General features: G+C 40.8%; 1 protein-coding gene across 5 annotated transcripts in view; it reads right to left on the bottom strand.

Annotated features, from left to right (window-relative positions):
- The window catches only part of LOC306641275 (uncharacterized protein C10orf67, mitochondrial), a 169,159-nt gene that overhangs the window by 111,028 nt on the left and 37,860 nt on the right, over positions 1 to 20,271 (bottom strand). For 3 of the 5 annotated variants that reach the window (XM_079106332.1, XM_079106334.1, XM_079106333.1), the window contains exons 1-2: positions 10,053 to 10,273; positions 147 to 267 (exon numbers count right to left, since the gene is read on the bottom strand). The exons of 1 other annotated variant lie outside the window; for it this stretch is intronic. In XM_079106332.1, the coding sequence (XP_078962458.1) occupies positions 147 to 267; positions 10,053 to 10,162 (231 nt within the window). In that variant the 5' untranslated portion in view covers positions 10,163 to 10,273. One more of the 5 variants, XM_079106335.1, reaches the window with a different exon arrangement.

The following is a 20,271-nucleotide window of genomic DNA, read 5'->3' as shown; positions in this document are numbered from 1 at the left end:
ATAATTATATCCAATAAAAAGATGCATGCTAGCAGAAAAATTATAACATTTAAAAAGTTTTAATCATTTTGATTCTCTCAATGGAAGATACATGAAGACAAATACCTAAAATTATGTTAGAAGTTTCAAAATCAATCCAGATTTACCTGCACTAACTTTTGTGTAGATGAACTCAACTCCTTTAGTGGCAAAATTTCACTAATATCTGTTTGAGTAGCATTGTCTGTGCTGAAAAAGCCGACCTTTAAATCATCTGAAATGCTAAATCTGAAAAAAAAAAAAAAAGTGCTTTATGTCATGGATATTTCCTTCAAAATGTTACTACATACTTTTTTTCATATTTTGGGGGGTAATCATATTATATATCTTATGTACTATTATTACCTGTGCTACTGCTGGGAACAATTATAAATTATACATGGACATATTTCACAGAAATATCTTAAGATAATAGGTCAAAATGTGGTTGGTGGAACCTCTGGGGTTCTGGGGCATTCTATGAGGGAATCCAAGAAATCAGAATTATTTTCTTCATAATATTAAGACTGTGATTCTCTTAAATTTCAGTGTAGTTTTCCAGAGGCTACAGGTTATGTAAAAGCCTGAGAGCATACAGAAGCAGCCACGAGAATTCAGTCATTTTCTACTAAGCCAGGCAGAAGAAAGGTTTACAACAATGTAAAACGGTGACACTTTTCTCAAGGTTTTTGTTTTGAAAAATATGGTTACTTTTCTTTAAAATGTTATTTATATTAGCTCATAGTTTATCATTATCTTAAGTGACCTATTATAAATATATATTTAATATCTTAAATTTTGAATATGGCAACTGTCAGTAGATATGACCAACTAAATCTTTGTCAATAATTTTTAAGAATATTAAGAATCCCAAAACAAAAAGTTTGAGACCTACTTCTCTCAGATAATCCCCACACCCTCCTGTATTTTATTGTCAGACTCTATTCCCGAAAAATCAGAATCGGATAGGAAAAAGTCTTTGTCCTTAACAGCTGTCTAATGACAGGCATCTCAAACAGTGATAAGAAGACCAATTTTCTGGACGCACTCTCCCTGACAATTTGATTAAATTTACCACAACAATCTGTTTCTAAAATGTCAGCTACAAAAAAGACATGAAAGCCCAAATAGAATCATCAGCTCTAAAGACAGAGTATCTGTGCTTCCTTCCTGCTTCCTCTGATCACCAGCTGGTACAGCCCCTGATGGGGCCACCCCATGGTGAACCCTCTCTTCATACTTGCTGACAGAACCTCAGATATGCCCCCCACCACAGAACTCAGGGGAGACCTATCATATTTCCAGTGCCAAGAGCAACTCCTGTAGGGGCTAAGCCTATCAAGGCAACCCCACTCTTTTGATAGTGAATGGCCAGCGGTGTGTTTAGGACACTAGGAATAGGGGATTGGGAAGGATTTTTAGATTCCTAAACAGAAGTCACCAGAGGAGAACATTCTTCTGTGACTCTGGACATGATCAAGTATAAAAGTAATGCCAGGAACTGTCAGAACCATCCTGTGACCACCAAAGGGACAAGTCAGAGGACAAAGTTAATACCTAGAAGATAAGCTTTCAAAAAAAGATGAGAAATAAATTTGATTACTTTGACTATTGACTCAACTAGTTCTGAAATCTGTCATACCTCTGGCCTTCCTATAATGTCATGTAGTAAGTATACCAACTGTCAGCAGTCTCTGTCAAGGATAGCTGAAAGCAGCCTAACTGATACTCTAGCTATGTGACATCAAGAAAATTATTTAATCTTTCCATACCTTAGTTAAACGAGGAAACAATAATGCCTGTTTCACAGGGTTATTGTAAGGATTAAGTGTGCTAGTACTTAGAAGTTACCTTGGTGCTCGATACATATTAAGCACTCAATAAATAATACCCATTATTAGTGTTGTGGTAGCAGTTACTACTATGATGCTTTAAAACATAACTTTTTCAGAATGAAGAAAACTATGAAAGCATAGCTATATTCAAACAAAGGTCTAAGTGTAAATTAAAACTTCCTAATATTAAAAATAGTGATTTTCAATTAATCCCACTAAATTCTTGACTAACCTTTCATACCTTCTTCAATATTACAATGACAGATTTTGTTCATGGCATTATCTGAGTGAAGAGGAAGCATCTGATTTCAAGTTAAAATTTCTGGGGTTTTCCCACAGAACCTTATATTTTAGATTTAGTCCAATTCGTTTTAGGAACCGATATATAATTTTCTCCTGGACACAGTACTGTTGGGGGAGGCAAGCTTCATGGGCCCTGAGTATCCCTGCACATTCTTTTGGGATATGACACCAATACAAAGCCTTGACCACTCTTTCTGGGGCATTTCTCAGAGTGGTTTGTAGTGAGCAACTTTGTCCAATGAGGTAATGTCTTCCCCCTGCCAAGAAGGAGGCTTGCTACTTTTTTTTTTTTTTTTTTTTTTTTTTTTGCAGTACTGGGGATTGAACCCAGGGCCTTGTGCTTGCGAGGCAAACACTCTACCAACTGAGCTATATCCCCAGCCCTCTACTTCTTACTATAAAAATGGAACACCCCCAAGTTCAGGGCTCCTCTCCTTTAGTGTAACTCATTGTGCATATAGGCATCTATAACAGATCTTTTCTGTTTCCCGCCTGGGAGCTGGGCGAGCCTAGGGAGTCAACACAAATCAACATGAAGCTCTGGCTACTGTTTTTCTGATAAAGTCTTTTGTCTTTGACCTGGAAATCTTGTGTCTTCTGCCAAGGTCTGTGACACAGTAACAGTAAAGCTTGTTGGTTTCTATGTAGGGTAAGATCTCAAACACCACACAGTTCTTGACAAGAATCTAACGCATAAAATCCTCTCAAAATGCTTCTTATATTGAATACATTTTTCAAGATCGAGATATAGTGAAAAGATCATCAATACTTAAGGTTCTGCAAGCCTAAAATTTATAGCCACCTTTGAAAATCAATTTTGAAAACCACCACTAAATTATAATGATCACATTAAAATTAACTATGATATTATCGTATACTATAGAAATGAATGACTCATATGATCAGGATTAAATAAACATTTTTCAAAGTAGTTGATAGCATATTAGAAGAAAAGCAATTTTAAGTGATGATAATATAAAATTTCAGGAAAATGTTCTTGATACCTTTCAAAGATAACAACCATTAATGATGACAAATTGTACATGTGGCATTTTTCACAGAAAATGTGTTTTTAGAAATTTTACTTCTCTCTTATGATATATTTGAGAATCTTTTAGGACACAAAACAAAAGTAAAATCAATATACTTTCTAAAATGAGTCCCACAAAATTTAGATAATAATATAGATAAAATTTAGATAATAATACAGTAACTTATAATATATATAAGTTACTGTAAGTCTATAAAGTTTTTTGTTTTTTTTTAAGTCTATAACTCCCGTTGTCCCTTAAGGTATCTCACTAAAACCTAAGCTGTGCTTCCATCCTCTTATAAAGGAGTTTGATAGCCTTCTTTTCCCAAAAAGAATTAAATTCAATCTTCTTTTTATCCTTCAAATGTAGGTCTAAGCTAATTGTTTGAGTTTCATGCATTTAACACATAATAACTGAGTTCCTAGTGTTTACCAGGGGTTCTTGTTGGCACATAAGATAATAAAAGTGAACAAGGAAAGGTCTTTGTTCTTGTGGAACTTACATTCTAATGGACTGGACACCCAGGAGGCATAAACAAAAATAAGCTATATGTTCAGAGGTAGTTTTAACCCTCATCTCTCATTACATATACCCCATGTACTATACTCGGCTCTCATACATCTGCCAATTAAACATTCCCAAAATACATCTCTACCCCAAGAGCTACTCAGTCTGAGATTAAGTCTCCCCAAAGTTCTACCTGTCAAAATCATTTGTAATTACTTTCTCTTCCATCTTATTTTTATTTTCACATAGGGTCATACGAAAAAGATGAAGAAACTAGATTAAAAAGACTCCATCTGACCTTATATAAGACAATTTGACACTTGAAATAAAAGATGAAACTATCACATTATAACACAAGGAAACCAGCAATTCATACTGATGAGAATGAATTTAAAAATGAATATGTTAAAATGGGGGTCTCTAATAAGTATATAAAATGATGATCAGAGAATAGCCATTTATTAACCACCATGAAGGTGACTGATTATGAGAGAAGTCATCAATGATGGCTAAGGCTGGTCAGTATAATTTGTTTAGGAAAAGAAAATTTTGTAATATTTTCCAAAAAAAAAAAAAAAAAAACTTATTATAAGGGAAAGAGAGGTAAATTTAAGATAGAGAAACTTGGAAGACCCAAGAAGGTCAAGGTTAATGGGAAGAAATATTGAAGCACAGTGCATGCTAACATTGAAGCCCTGAGAAAAGTACAGCTCATTTCTGTGGCATTCCTGCCATGAATGCATGACCCAATTATGAAAAATCATCATATGAACCCAGGTATAACTGGTCTTTCCACAAAATGTAAAGTCTGTATTTTTTTTAAGGTGTGAAGAACATAAAAGACAGGGAAAGGTTAAGAAACTCTTCCAGACTGAAAGTGTCATCTAACCTCATGGAATGTTCTGAACAGTTGACCAAAAAAGAAAAAACTAAAGGCTGATTAACAGGAGAATCTGTCACCAGATGGTAAATATCTACAGTGTCATATCCCCATTTATGGGCAGTTACTACGATATTAGCTGAATGGCCAGGAAGTTGGAAGGAACAAATTAGAAAGACTGGTGGTAAGAAAATCTGGGGAAGAGTTATGTGGATGAACCTTTTAAAATGCATACAGAAAATGCTACCATGTAAATGTTTATCAAAGAGCATCCACTGCAGAGAAAGTGCTCAATATTCAGGTAAGCAGCATGACGCTTCTCTCTGCTTTTTTCTGCAGCCATCAGTGCTTGCTCAATGGCTCTTGAACAAAACCATCATGGTGACAGGGATGGAATTCAAAAGCATAGACTCTCCCTACTAAGGTGGGTCTGTCTACACACCAAAAGTGCTGAGTGTCTCATCTGCCAACAGAGTAGATCAATACTGAGTACCCAACATGCAGTATTAACCAGAGGGGATTGCCAGTCACTTAGTAGTAGCAGGTTGATAATATGGAGCCTCTTTTCCCATCCTCACTGGCGTAGATATACATTAACTATATGAGGTTTTATTCCTTGAACCCAATGCATCTGTCAGCACCATCACACATGAACTCACAGAACATCTTATCTATGCATCCTGGTATCCTGCACAGCATCAATTCTGAACAAGGAACTTATTTCATAGCAAAAGAAGGGCATCGGTGGTTTCATGTCCATGGAATGATATTCTCACAAAGCTTACCACCCATAATTGATGGCCTAAAGGAAAAGTGGAACAGCTTATTGAAGATTTGGTTATGACAGCTGAGAGACAAATCTGTGAAGGAAGTAGTTCTGCCTTATAAAGTGAAGTATACGCTGAGTCAGTATAGGATGCTCTCATCCATCAAGGAATACAAGTAGAAGAGGTTCCTCTCACTATTAGACCTAAACACACACTCCCATAATTATTGCTTCCTGTCTCAGCAGAGTTATGAATTGCTGGTTTGGAGGCCTTTGTTCTCAAGGGTAGAATACTTCCAGAGGAAAAACACAATGATTTCATTGAAAACAGATGAGACGATGCCTGGTTACCCTGTAATTCTTATGCCACTGAACCAAACAGAGAACAAGGGATTACTCCATTGGCTGACATGATGGATTCTGATTGCCAAGGGACAATTGGGTCCCTGGTATACAATGGAGTCAAGGAGGACTATGTCTAGAATACAGAGAATTCTCTGAAGTGCCTCTTAGTGTTTCCATGCCCAATTGTAAACATTAATGGGAAACACACACACGCACACACACAAAGGTAGAACTTTTGAGAACTCTGGACCTTCAGGAATGAAGTTTTGGATCTCTTCATTGGGTAAAGAACTTTGGCCTGTCTTCACCTTTCAGGAAGTTTCTTAGTCACTGGGCAAGCCATCCCAGCAGATCAGTTCTGGTTGCACCTTCTGGCAAGTTTCTTGCCACTAGCAGGCTGTGAAGTTTCAGCGGCAGTATGTCCTCTCCAAAGAGGTCTCAATCTCGGCCTCTGGGTCGGGGTAGAGGCAGTATAAATTCTCAGTTCCTTTCTCGTTTACTCTTCTTCCGACCTGAAGAACAGCTACATCTGCTTCTGCTGCTTAAAGTCTTTATTTACTACTCTGCTGCCTTTTACTAGTCCATCTTCATATTTAATGAACAACAGGAAATATTACCTACTCAAATTACTGATGAGGTCCCTGTCTCCTGTCTAGACCCTGAGTGTTAAATCAATATAATAAACACAGTCACCTGAACTTTCCTAGGCTCTTTATATTCTACACTGCTGCACATTTAACAGACCTCAGTGGTTCATCCTTCCAGTCTAGAAATGCAATCCTTTACTGTCCCCAGGGCTAAGTCCTTTTTACTAATCAAGTTCATTCTTCATGAAGCTTGAACATGGATGTTCTTTCATTCCTTCCTATTTTAAGCAAAAGACCTATTGTGGGCGGTAGGTTAAGGAATATGGATAATTTTTCTTATTAAATATATATTTTCAGAATATGACTTAGAAACAATATTTTCAGTAATTCTGCTGTCATAATATGATAATACACAATAATATTTTAAAATCAAGTCTGATAATTTTATAGATACCTCCTCTGCTTGTCTAAAAATATTAGTATCTATTTATTGAGTGCTTAAACTTGTCCCAAGTGCTTTGTTAAGATACACATTTTCTCCTCCAGTAATCCTTCTAACAATCTAATAAAAGATATAGTAACCTTCTTATTTTGAAAATGTAGAAACTGACATTCAAAGAGAGAAAATAACTCATTGAAAATCAAGAGCCTAGAGACGCATGGGATTCCTCTGAGTCCCTGGGTGAACAAACCCAGACTCTAAGGTCTCCCCAGTCCTCACTTCCTGTGTGACTGATTCAGAAAGATCTGGCTCATTCAGAACTAAGTGATATATGCAGGTTCACTGCTTCCCTTCAACAAATTCCAAATGTCTCTAATTTTAGATGACAACCCTACTGCCTGGAATGGAAACCCACATTACAACAAATCAGCTAAGTGGTTCCTACACAGTCCTTATTTATAGTCTCAACAATTCTATCTTTGAATAGTAGGTTGGCTGTTATGCATAAAAACACAGGGTTGAGAAGATAACAATCATGCTTTTAATAAATTAGATACAAAATTACCATAACTTATTATAGAAAATGGATCCATGGGTATTTATTAACAACACTTCCCACTGAATTCTAGAATAGTCCAGCCTCACAAATGCTCATCAATCAACCAGTCAATGAAAATGGCATTAGGTGCGCTCAACTTCCACTCTGGTGCGCTGCTCAGTGTTAAAGAAGGAAAATTTCATTTCCTTTTTTCCTCCTTTTATCACCAGACTGATGCATCCCCCTCCACCCCGGGGTTTACAGACTTCTGTATGCGTGCTCACTTCCTGGCTGATCTCACCAAATCTCACAGCTTACCATGCCATCTCTGTGCTAATTATTCCCAGACTGATAGCAAGGAGGACCACTCTTATGAACTTCAGACTCATAACCAACTTTCTACTTAACAGCTCAACTGGATATCTAATATCACTGCAGACATGTCATGTCCCAAAGTAAGCTTAGGACATTCCCCCCAAACCTGTTCCTCTCATTATGTTCTACTGCCAGGTTAATGACAGCTCCATTCTTCTAGTTGACCAGGTCAAAAGCTTTGGAGCCTTTCCTCTGCCACGGCAGCTCTTCAGTAAATCCTTTTCCTCCTGCCTTCCGCAGGTATCTAGAATCAGAGCATGTCTCTCAGCACCTCCAACTACCACTTCCCCGTGATCATCCTTCTCGTGGGATATCATAACAGCCCCCCAACTTGTTCTTCTGTTTCTGTCCTTGTCCTTATTATAATCTATTATCAAAAGTTGTCAAAGTAATTCTTTTAAAGGAAAATCATATACCATCATTCCTCCGTCCCAGTACCCTTGGGCTTCCCACTTCATTCCAAGTAAAACATTGAAGTCCTCCTTGCAGTAATGGAAGGCCCCACACTACGGGGTGCAGATCCCCCTCTCCATCCTTGGCCTCACTTCCACCACTCCCAGGCCCCCTTTCCTGCCAACTGGCCTCCCTGCTTTTCCTAGGATACCCACTTCCTGCTCTCTGCCTGGAACACTTTGTCCCTGATATATCTGCATGGATCCCCCGCGCAGGGCTCCCTGGCCCCAAGCCTGCAGGTCTTCATCCCAGGGTCATTTCAGAGACGCTTTCCCTGACCACCACAGGTAAAATCACAACCCCTCTCTCCACTGGCCACACACATGTCCTCTGTTCTCTCCCTGCTTCTGTCTTTTCTTTAGCACTTAATCATGATTGAATTTATTGCCTGCTTTACTTATTTATCTAGTTTATCATTAATTCCTAACTCCAAGGTGGACTTCACCAAGGCCAGGCTCTCGTCTCGGGTGTAGGCTGCCGTCTCTCCAGTGCCTAACCCTGCTACCCTCAGGACTCAGACCCCAGGATTTCCGTCAGAACTTGAGCCTCTCCCACTCAGATTGGGGTACCAGCCTGCTCCTCCAAGCACTTTAAATGAAGAGAATTAATCCAGGCATCGATGGCCCTTTGGCTCAGTCAACAGGAAGTTCACTGAGCACCTGGTCAGTCTGTCTGCCCTTTGAGTCTGTTGGTGTATTTTTTAGGGGAGTTACTGCACTATGGAATGCCAAGGAATCCAGGGCAGGAAGTCATTCCTGAATAAGCCACTGGAACAGGCTAGATCCCAGTGCCTCTGGTGTTTACCCTCAGCTACCTCTGATACATGCTGTTCACCACCACCACTAAATCAGGCCAGTGCGTAACCTGATCCATTTCAACAAACATACCTATTTAATACAGATGATCCGGGGAACCTCAGCAGGACTGGCTCACTGGGTCAGTCCAGCTCTGGTCCTTTCTTCTCACTTCGGAGCTATCTCAATGTGCTCATTGTGAGGGGCTTGCCTCCAAAACCTGCCTCCTGGCCCCCTGAGGCCTCTGCCTTATGGAGTTGTAAGTACTCTTACAGCAGCTAACCTAGTGCTAAGGTGGCTTAATGATTTGAAAACAGTTTTAGGAAGAAAAATACATTTTCTCAGACACATCAGTTCTACACTATCCAAATGAACAACAAAACTAGGGCAGAGGAGGCAAAGAAAGATTATGAAAGGGAGGAACTATAAACAAGGATCATGGATAACAAATAATTATGTTGACAAATGAATATAGCGCTGCTTTGGTCTGAATGAGTGTTTACCTGGAAAATTCAGGTTGAACTCCTGATTTCCATGGGGCAAATATTAGGAGTTGGGGCCTTTGGACGCGGTTAGGTTATGAAGGTGGAGCCCTTATGAATGGGATTGTGCCTTTATCAAAGTCAGGTGGGAGGAGGTATGGGTGGAGAGGGTAGGGAGTTGGAAGACAGCTCCCCTGCCCTTTCCACGGTGGGAGGACACAGCAGGAAGGTGCTTTTATGAGGAAGGGGCCCTTACCAGACACCAAATCTGCCAATGCCTTGATCCAGAAGAGGAAGACATTTCTGTGGTTCACAAGTTATCTAGCCTATGGTATTTTGTTATAGTACCATAAAAGAACTAGGAGCCTGCAAACCTTTTGTGTATGGCCCTTTTATAAGGGTTTCCAGGATTAACGTTCCCTAAGATCTATGGAGTAGGCACTATTCATCATCATATTCACTGTCTTCCAGCTCCTGAGGTAACAGGCATTGAGAAGCTAACTCGCCTAACCCACAGGCCCTGCGAGAACAGGGTGAGCAGGGTTCGAACCCAGGCAATCGGGCTCCCGAGTCCGTGCGTTTAGTGGTGGTACATAAAGAAAGCCAAGCCCAGGAGGCTGTGCAGCGCCGCCACGAGTTGCCAAGGCAGGGACGCCGGGCGCAGCAGGCGGGGCCCTGGGTCCCGCGGGTCACCTGGGGTTGAACTGAAATTGTTCAATCGCGGACTCCAGGTTCTGGATGATCTTCCAGCATCCCTGCGTCTCTGGCCAGTCCTCCCGGGTCTCGGTAGGAGCCTCGGCCATACCCGCTGGCCCTGCGCGTCCGTTGCCATAGCGACTCCCCGGGAAACAGCCAAGCGCGGGAATCGCGGGCGGGGGCAGGCGCACCGGGAGCGGGGCGTGGGGCAGGCTGCCGCTTCCCCACCTGACTCAGGGCTCGGCGGCAGAGCGGGGGCTGCAGCTGAAACGTCTCCAAGCAAAGCTGCACCCCTGTAAATAACGCCGTTGCAGCGCATCACGCCCCCGGTGCTTTGCTTCCTCCCTTCCCAAGGCTCGGAGCTCAGCCTCGCTCGTGGAGCCGCGCATGTGCGGGAGGCTTGGCTTGCTGAGCGCCTCTTCCTACGCGGACACCCTTCGACCCGCTTGTGAGACCCGCGGCGTGGTGGCCCTGCCTTCCATAGCCTCCCACGTTGTGCTAATGTCACCCTCTGGGAGGATGAAAAGTAGTGAATCCATGTAATAACGACGCTCATGACACAATGAGCCCGGGACTCGTAGAGCGTTGCCTTGATAGGCGAGCAGGTGGCCTCATAAATTGCCTACACCTGCCACTTGACCGTCCGTGTAGGCGGTCCTGGATATAAAATTTTCTTTGCAGAGATTAAGCAGGCCTACATTCCTGTTTAATGTGGAAGTCAGAATGTAAGGCATTAAATGTACTGGATAGTGTGGGATTCAACTTTATTAAGTTTCTACCAATAAGAGAAGTTCATTTTTAATGGTGAATTGTTGCTCATTCTTTGTTTTAAATTCTCTCTTACATATTGACAACTGACAGGGGACACCTATTCTAGTATCAACACGTCATTCCCTGGTTTTAGAATTAAGTATTCTACATCTTCATATCACTAGATTGTTTACAGCAAAATACAAGTTTCTCTTCTCTCCCTTATAATAACTACATAAGAAGGGGTTAGTTTGATATTAGAAGCTCAACATAGAAAAAAAATGAAAAAAATCACTGTAGCATTATCACTACTCTTACGTTTTTTAAAGACAAAGATTTTTAAAAATTTGGTTGATTTGCCAACTAAATCTTACCCAATGCCAAAATCATCTTCTGTGAATATATATTTTCTTTGGTGGAGATGTAGAAAGGGGGTGAGGGAAAGGTTACTTTTACTCTATGGAGATTTCTCATTTCTAAATCTAACTTCAAGTTTTATTTAGAAAAATTTTATTCCATAATCAAAAAATGTTATGAAAGAAATGTATATATCTACATCAAATTGTCTTTTTTGCCATATTGCATATAAATTTTTAAAAAATAAAGATTGAAATTCCAAGTTAAAATTAAAAACCTGATCTGTTTAGAACAGGGCCAAGATGGTGAAAAAGAATGTGATAAGCCATTGGCTATTTTGCTCATGCAATTATAAATGAATATTTTGAAACTGAGGGAAAAGATCTCACAATAGAGTTGGTGAGTCATTTGTCAGTCTGTAGAACGCTTGTTGACTAATACCTACTGCATAGTTACACCATCCCACAAAAACATGTACTGAACAAAAACGTCTTTGTTTGAAACCTTACTATAGCACATCAAGGAGCTTCAGATTTCAGTGTCTAGGAGACCTAGTTATATGATGATGATGGTGTGGGAAACTATGAACTGCCTAACACTTCTCTTCTTGTCAGTTACCTGTATGTTATCTCTCAGGTGCTCTGGCTTATGAAGTTGTTGATTTCAGATCATATTATCAACTATGCTAACTAGGGTTGGCTCTCTGGACACTTTTGCCATATGAAATCCAGACCTCCTTTATCACATGCTGAATTAATTGACAGCTTTTAGTGGAATCTCTGGGGCATACAAAAAATAATAATACATATGGGTTATGAAACTTACTTTAAAATGTTGGGCAAGTTATAGATCAAATACCAGCCAGACTTTCAAAGGAGTGTTTTTTCTTCCTAAACTACCAAGGAATATGACTTTATTTTTAAAGCTTTCAATTTTTTTAAACTTGATCATTTCATAAGATAAGACAATTTTTAGTCTTTTCAGTTAATATGACTCAGGGCACAACTTAAAAATTTAAACTGCTTCTCTGAAACACACACATGAATAAATATAATGTGTTCATCTGAAAATATCACCTACCAATTATTAAAAGTGATAACATCTCAGATTAAGTAGCATGAGGATTTGATTAAGAGTCAAGTGCTGACTCTAAACATAGTAATTTATATATTCCAGTTGGATATTATCAGTTCTATAGTCTAGTAAAAGCCAAGAGGTTTCAGTTTAGGTTTGTAATTTAAATTCTTTCTAGAGAGTCATCATATGTAGAGTGCTTATTTTTCTTTTATCACTAGTTATAATGTATGATTATGTGGTATGGGCTCTGTTATGTAAACTTGTTTTATGTCATGCTTCATCCATAACCAAAGTTCTTAAGTAAAGGGTTGAGAAAGGAAATAGCAAGTCCCTCAGCCAGAGCAACATTATGCTAATAAATCCTTTGTAGAAAAATCCTTAGACTAGATCATTTAAAGGTCTTAAATTTTCTTGCAGTGAGATAATTTATCCACCAGTCTTCTAACAGGAGCTCCCAGAGAGATAAACAGCCATCAGGCTTCTCCCTAATTTGTGTGTCACCTGGCTAAAAGATCATGGATTACCCTTTAAAAGGGAAATGGTAAAAATGTGAAGAAAATGGTAGAGAGTTGTAAGGGAAACTCAATAAATCCTTGGATTTATTCAAACACCTAGAATGGAACCTCCTTTCCAGCCCAAAACCTCAGGAAACTGTCACGTGCCTACATTGAGAAAAGAACAAGATGGTTTGGGACAAGTTGAAATCTGAATGGAAAGGAATACAAAAATGAGTATCATATTATGTCATCTGAAAGGTCACCCTCTGTAAGATGAGTCTTTATTTTATGTGACACCAAGAAAGAAAAACCCCTGTCAACTACGATTATACTTGGACACAGGGTCAGTGGAATACAGTAGGTTTAGGAATTCTTCAGGCAGAGACCCCTTCTGGGAACTCCTTTTCATCAGACCCCAGAGGGAGCTACTCCCTGCAGAAACAGTCAAGCTTCTCAAGATAAAGGGCCCCATAGGTTCATCTCATTCTCTTTGTTCTTTTTCCGGTTTCACAAGGCAGCCTGCCAATAACTAACTCACATTCTCAGATTCCAAGAAAGTCTCAATCTTGACAGCAAACATATGATTTTCGCTACTGCTAGTACAGCAGTACCCCCACCCCTGGTTTCACTTTCTGCGGTTTCAGTATCTGCGGACTCAGTATCTGAGGTCTATGGTGGGATGGTACCAAATCCCACACATATAGTACAAAAGGTATTTTGAAAGCAAGAGAGAAAGAGAGACCATACTCACATAAAGTTGTTAAAATATATTGTTATAATTGTCCTACTTTATTATCAGTTATTGTTATTGATCTCTTACTATGCCCAATGTTATGAATTAATTATCGTAGTTATGTATGTATAGGAAAAAAAAAACACCATGCTATATACAGTATAGGTTCTGGTACTATCTGTGGTTTCAGACATCCTCTTGGGGTATTGAAACATATCCCCCATGGATAATGCAGGACTACTGTATTCCCCAGTAGCCTGATCTAAATGTACTGATAAAGTACAGCATTTCGACCTCCCACAGGAGGATTAAACAGAGTCCAGGAGGAACCACAAAGTACTACCTAGACTTTACCTGGCAGGAGACAGAGCTTTCTCATTAATACTTCTGCAATTGCAGTAATGGGCACCCTTCATTATCCTTCAGCTATAAACTCTTATTTCAGAAATATGGGGCCAAAATTTTGAATGTGATTTTAAGGACTAGAGGGGAATGTTACACATAGGAGAATATGGTAGTGTGAAACCCAGGTTTGTTATTGTTATGATGTCAGTTTATTTACCTGGACGCCCTTCAGTCTACACTAAGGTATTCTGTGGGTATTACATAAGTGTCGTGATAGCCAAGGTGCTGATCAGGAATGCATGGTCTGGGGATGGACCAGTTGCTGTTGCTCAAATTGAGTAGCTCACACTATAGAAAAGACTGTTCCAAGCTTGGCTGTTAACTCTATCTTCATCAACAACCCACACTGCTAATTAATATACTGTGTTAATTAGTGTAGTTAAATACCATCAGAAATGGATTTATTGTTGTTGCTGTTGTTGCAGTGCTGGGGATTGAACACAGGGCCTTGTGCATGCTAGGCGAATGTACTACTGAGCTACACCCCAGACAGAAATGGATTTCTGTTGGTGAAAGTAGTGGTCTATTGACAATCACAATGAATATTTGAAGTGAGCTTGTGTGGGTTGTGGGGGCCTGTAATCCCAGTGATTCGGGAAGCTGAAATAGGAGGATTGCAAATTTGAGGCAAGGTCCTAAGTGACTTAGTGACACACTGTCTCAAAATAAAAAAATAAAAAGAGCTGAGGATGTGGCTCCATGGTAAAGTGCCCTTGGATTCAATCTCCAGTCCAAAAAAAAAAAAAAAAAAAACAGTGAGCTTGAGTTGGTGAATTTAAAGATGCTTGAGAAGTGCAAATTAGCTAAAATGGTTCAGAGATCAGTCAGCTCTGGCAAGAACAGGATGTAATAATCTAATGAGGCCTGCAACTTTAACCCCGAGGGAGGGGACTTGGAGTTTCATTCCCCCAACAGTCCTCTGATGAGCCTTTGGTTTCTAATTGTCTGACACCTACGAGAGAGCTGAGGGTCTTGCTTCTGGAATGTTATCACATCTGTTTCAAATGAACCCTTCATGTCAAATGGTAGAGGACAGAAAGATGAGATTTCATAGACTCTTGGAACAGGTTCTGCTTGCTAATTAATTAAAAAAAAAAAATGTCTGCAACTTGCTTTCATTTTAACCTGAGATCAAGATTGTATGGAAATAGATCATCTTCATCAAACTTCTCCAGGAGATGCAACCTCTATCCAAAGAAACCTGAGCTGTGCAATGAAATAAGGTGAATTTTATGGGGAGATAGCTCAGTTGGTAGAGTGCTTGCCTTGTAAGCACAAGGCCCTGGGTTCAATCCCCAGCACCCCCCCGCCAAAAAAAAAAAAAAAAAAAAAAAAGAAAGAAAGAAAGAAGGTGAATTTTCTGGGAAACCACAAGAAATAAGAGAAGCTTCCTTAGCAGAACAGATTTTGATGTATAGTCTAGAGTCTGCAAATGCCTTACTCATCCTCATCCTTCCAGGACTCTGCTCATTGCTTTCCATACAGTAGGTGTTCAATAAATATTTATCAAATGAATGAGTAATGCTGAGTAAGTTCTTTCAACAAGCTCTTCCCAAAGAGACATGTGCCTCAGTAGCTGGCACTAGAGAACCAGGCAAGAAAACCCTGGTGGCTGCTTTAAAACTAATTAATTGAGAAGATAAGCTAATGCGTTTTTCAGTGGCATAGGTTCTTCTAAGAGAAAGTGCTGACGTGTATTGTGGAAACTCCAAATGATGCAAGAACTGTGAATATTATATCTTAAGAAGGGAAAGAGGAGATCTCTGCAAGGAAAATAGCTAAGGAATACTTCATGGAAGAGCTGATATGGAGCCACGGCAAGGTCTGGAGAGCCTGGCAGGTGGTAGGGAAGAGAGGGTCACACCACAGGAACAAAGGCCAGGGAAGTGTTGTGTTGGTGGGAACTGTGCCGCAGGCCAGGTTGTGTCGCTCTGGGTTGTGTGTGTGCAGATCTAACTTGTGCTGATGGTTTAGTTAGCGTTTTTGCTTCTGTGACTCAAAGACCCGACCACGACACCTATGGAGGAGAAAAAGTTTATTTGAGGGTTTACAGTTTCAGAGGTCTCAATTCATAGACAGCCTGTTCCATTCCTCAGGGCTCCAGGTGAGGCTGAACATCATAGGGGAGGAGTGTAGGGAAGGGAAGCAGCTACCATGATGATCAGGAAGCAGAGAGAGACTCCACTTGCCAGATACAAATATATACCCACCAGCACACCCCACCACTTCAAATAATCCCATCTGGGATTAATTCACTGATTAATCTTGGGTTAAGACACTCACAACCCCATTTTTTCTCCTCTGAACCTTCTTGCGTTGTCTCATATGTGGGCTTTTGGGGGACAACTCACATCCAAACCAAAACAACTAAAAATGGACTTTGCTACAGGCAAGTGGGAAAATGGGCAAGAAACAGAAGTTCTCCTCCTGCTTCATTCATGCTGAGAATTTCTTTTTAAAATCATAGGAAAATACTGCAGTGGATAATCACACCACTAGATTATGATCATCTTGAGGAAAGGCCTTACTTTTCTTTGTGTGCATGAAACCAGCATTGCATGCGGCCCCAAAAGCATACTCCAAACTGTTTCATGAATATGCTTTAACATTTTTGCTTAAAATAGTAGAAAGAGGAATTTACATGGATTCCTCAACTATTCTTGACCAGGTTTATTATTAAATTGCAAATGGATGATTATATTTCCAGTGTTCTTTCTCCTAAATTACTGTTTAAAACACACTAGGAGAATTGACACCACGCTGGATTGTGCCACATGAGCACTCAAGGAACAAAGGAACACGCTTCTGTTACTTTTTATTATACTCTTACCTGGGGAGAAAGTTTGAAGTACTGAATTGCTGCCAAGTCAACAGAGGATTCCCTCATTCAGCTCGTTTCTCCTTGAATAATTCATTGGCCAAGTCCCTCCGGCTGGGAACAAGCCTAGACTAGAGTTTCCTGTTGAACTTTAATGAATTCTAATTGTACCCCTCCCTATCTTTGGCGTCAACATTATCTCGTTCACCACTACATTTTAATCCCTTTTAATAATTCTTCAGACTCCAAAGCTGGATATAGTTCATAGTTTTTGTTTGGTTTTTAGTATCTTCTCAGGCTGCTTAATTGAGTTAATAAGCTATGAGACAAATGTGTCCAAGGTCACAGCTGGTGACACTTGCTCCCTCCATTGGCCTCAACTGCCCCTACAACTCGCCCCCACTCCCATCTCTGAAATGTACTCATGTAACCGTGAGGCCCAATTGCCGGATTATTTGAGGTAATGAAGTGCAATCTCTGAACATTCTACTCCAAGGACTAGCCTTTCTGATAATGGCCAGTAGCCTTGAGTTTGTTATGAGGGCCATAATCGGCAAGTTCTATGGCTCAATTTCTTGACCTTATAAAAAGAGTATGGTGGCTAATATGACTAACAACCTAAAACTTTGGACGACCTCATAAAAGCAAAACCCAAAATGATTTGCCCCCGTGAATAAAACCATGCAAAATGTCTGTTGTTGTCGGGCAGTGATACCCAGCGGCTGAGGAGGCTGAGGCAGGATGATCACAAGTTCAAAGCCAACCTCAGCAAATTAGTGAGGCCCTAAACAACTCAGTGAGACCCTGTCTGTAAATAAAATACAAAAAAGGGCTGGGGATGTGGTTCAGTGGTTAAGCGCCCCTGAGTTCAATCCCTGTTTGAAAACAAACAAAAAAAAAAAAAAAAAAAAAAAAAAAAAAAAAAAAAAAAAAGCTTGCTGTTTCAGTAGTCAAAGAAGGAAAGGAAAAAACAAGCAAAAAACAAAGGAAGACCGATGATTACATTGGGGAGGGGAATGATGAATGAATTTGTTCTTTTTCTAAATTTTCTCCTAATGCTGTTTTGTTAATAGGGCAGGTGTTCAAATACCTTTTAGACTTCTGGCTCTGCCTTTCCTTTTATATCCAAATAAAATAGCTTAATTATCCATCCCAGTATTTTACTATGATTTTTTAAAAAGTTCTCCGTAGGACTGGGGCCACAGCCTAGTGGTGGAGTGCTTGCCTAGCATTGACAAGGCCCTGGGTTCAATTCCCAGCACTGCAAAATAAGTAAACTCGTTAATTAGTTGCATTCTCAGAATGCATGCTGGGGGCAGGGAGACTTTATTCAACTGTCCTTGGTCCATTTGCCTGTGGCTGAAGTCCATCCTCCACAGAGCTTCTCCCTAAACAAAGAGTGGATCTCATCTCCTTCCATGTAAAGTGACCATGAGCTGTGGTCCCCGCTCACTGGAATCTTGTTGACCCTTTAGGGGGAAAGAGGAGACCTCCGGACCAGCAGAAACACAGAAGCATTTGAAATTAGACGTTAGACGTCATTGTTCTTTCAGCTCACAGTCATGGCCTCTCCAGGGAATTTCTCACTGGTTATTTCTTTATTTATTTATTTTCCTATAGGTCTCAGAGAGTCAAGGCCTCTTGCGAAACTGACAATGTAAACAGTCCAGGTATGTCAGCTGCATTGCAACCTCCAACTCAAGCAATGGTGGAGGGTTTGCAAAAGATGCAGACGTGCCAGGCCTAAGGACACCGGGAGGAGTCAATAGCAATCAGAGACTGGAAGCCAGGAAGCAGCGGCTGGGTGGTGATCAACTCCACAGACACAAAGAGGTCAAGTCCCAAACCAGGCATGAGGAGAGCCCAGGAAGTAAAAAGATGTGCACTGCCAAGCTTTCCCAAAGCCCAGGAATTGCCAAAAGAGGTGCCTCTGGAAGTGTGAGTGGGAAGGTTGAAGGGAACAATCTGGAAAGTTCATCTCAGAAGCAGTTAGACCTCAGGTTCCCTCCTCTGGTCCATATGCATGGGACATTGGAACTTCATACTTTGTTAGAAACTAAAGACTTAGCTGGGCACAGTGGCGCATGCCTGCAATCCCAATAGCTCGGGAGGCTGCGGCAGGAGGATCGCAAGTTCAAAGCCAACCTCAGCAATTTAGCAAGGCCTGTCTCTAAATAAAATACAAAATAGCACTGGGGACTAGCACTCAGTGGTTAAGCACTCCAGGATTCAATCCCTAGTACCAAAACAAAAAGAAAGAAATTAGAGATTTGTTTTTAGTGAGGGTTAAAAAAGAGGGTGTCTGGACAAGGGGACTCCAGACATTGTCCAGGGCTGCACCCGTACTGGGAACAGAAGGCGAAAGTCTCCACCACGGATGTTGGAATCTCCAGTTCTCCTGTTCCCTGCTGGGCTCTGACAATTTTGGCAGGCAGACTGCCACCACGCAGGCAAACTGAAAAGACCCCGAATACCCATGCCAGCAGGTTTTCCAGTGAAATGACCCAGCAGATCAATGCTCAGGGACACTCCCAGACGGCTTTCCTCATCTCCAGCACAGAGCGTGTACCACACCTTTTAAATATGAGACGACTGACAAGAACCACCAGATATTTGAGGAAAGCCTAAAACGTGAAAGGCAGCGAAGTTATCCAGAAGAAAAAAGATTGAAAGAGACAGAGACTATACAAAAAACGAAAACTTGAAAAAAATTATTAATCATCATAGTATCTCTCTGGGCTCTCTTTTTTCTGGAACCTGCTAAACATGAACCACTACTCCACGTGGACTACTCAGATTACTTATCTCTCTGGAATCTTTTCTCCAGTAAGCCTTACTTCAGCATCCTGCACATCACTTCCGGATGGATCTGTCCTCCTTTCCATGTTTTTCCTGGAATATATATAGTCTTTCATCTCTTACGGGAATGAAGCCCAGTCCCCTTGAGTAGGTGTCTAAAGTCCTCCCAGGACAGTGCCCTACTAACTCCTTGTGTAGAAAAGGTTTGACCCAGTGGGTCTGTGATTGCTATCCTTGAGAGGCCAGCTTGAGAGGTTGGCCCTTGGCTTGCATCAGGGAAGCTGGATTTAAAATACATCCCCACCATTCCCTAATGGAGGAGTTGCTCAATGCACTTAAAGTGTTTGTGCAAACGGTATTTTCTGGGGACATCTGCTTTCCTTCCTGAAGTCTGGAATTTCCATACTGTTAGGGAGAGGGCTCCTATGTGACAAGCCCTCAATAAAACCCCAGGCACAAGTGTCTAATGGGACTCAGGCACTGCTAAGTGACATTTTATCTGGTTGTCATAATTTGGAGGTGGAGGAGTTGAGCGCATCCTGCTAACTCCCAGGAGGACTCTTGGAAGCTCCTGTGTGCCTTCCTTCAGACATCTCCCCATGATGACTTTGTTCTGTATCCTTTTGTGCCAAGGAATCACAGCTGTGACTGACCATTTGCCGAGTCTTGTGAGTCCTTCTAACACATCACTGATCCTAGAGATGGCCTTGGGAATCTCGGACGCATCTCTCCATTTTTCTTCTCTACCACTCTTGTTAACCTAGTTGACTCCAAACACTC

The sequence above is a fragment of the Sciurus vulgaris genome (assembly GCF_902686455.1).
Source record: "Sciurus vulgaris genome assembly, chromosome: 12".
Taxonomy (NCBI): Eukaryota; Metazoa; Chordata; class Mammalia; order Rodentia; family Sciuridae; genus Sciurus; species Sciurus vulgaris.
This window is presented reverse-complemented; position numbering and strand designations above follow the sequence as displayed.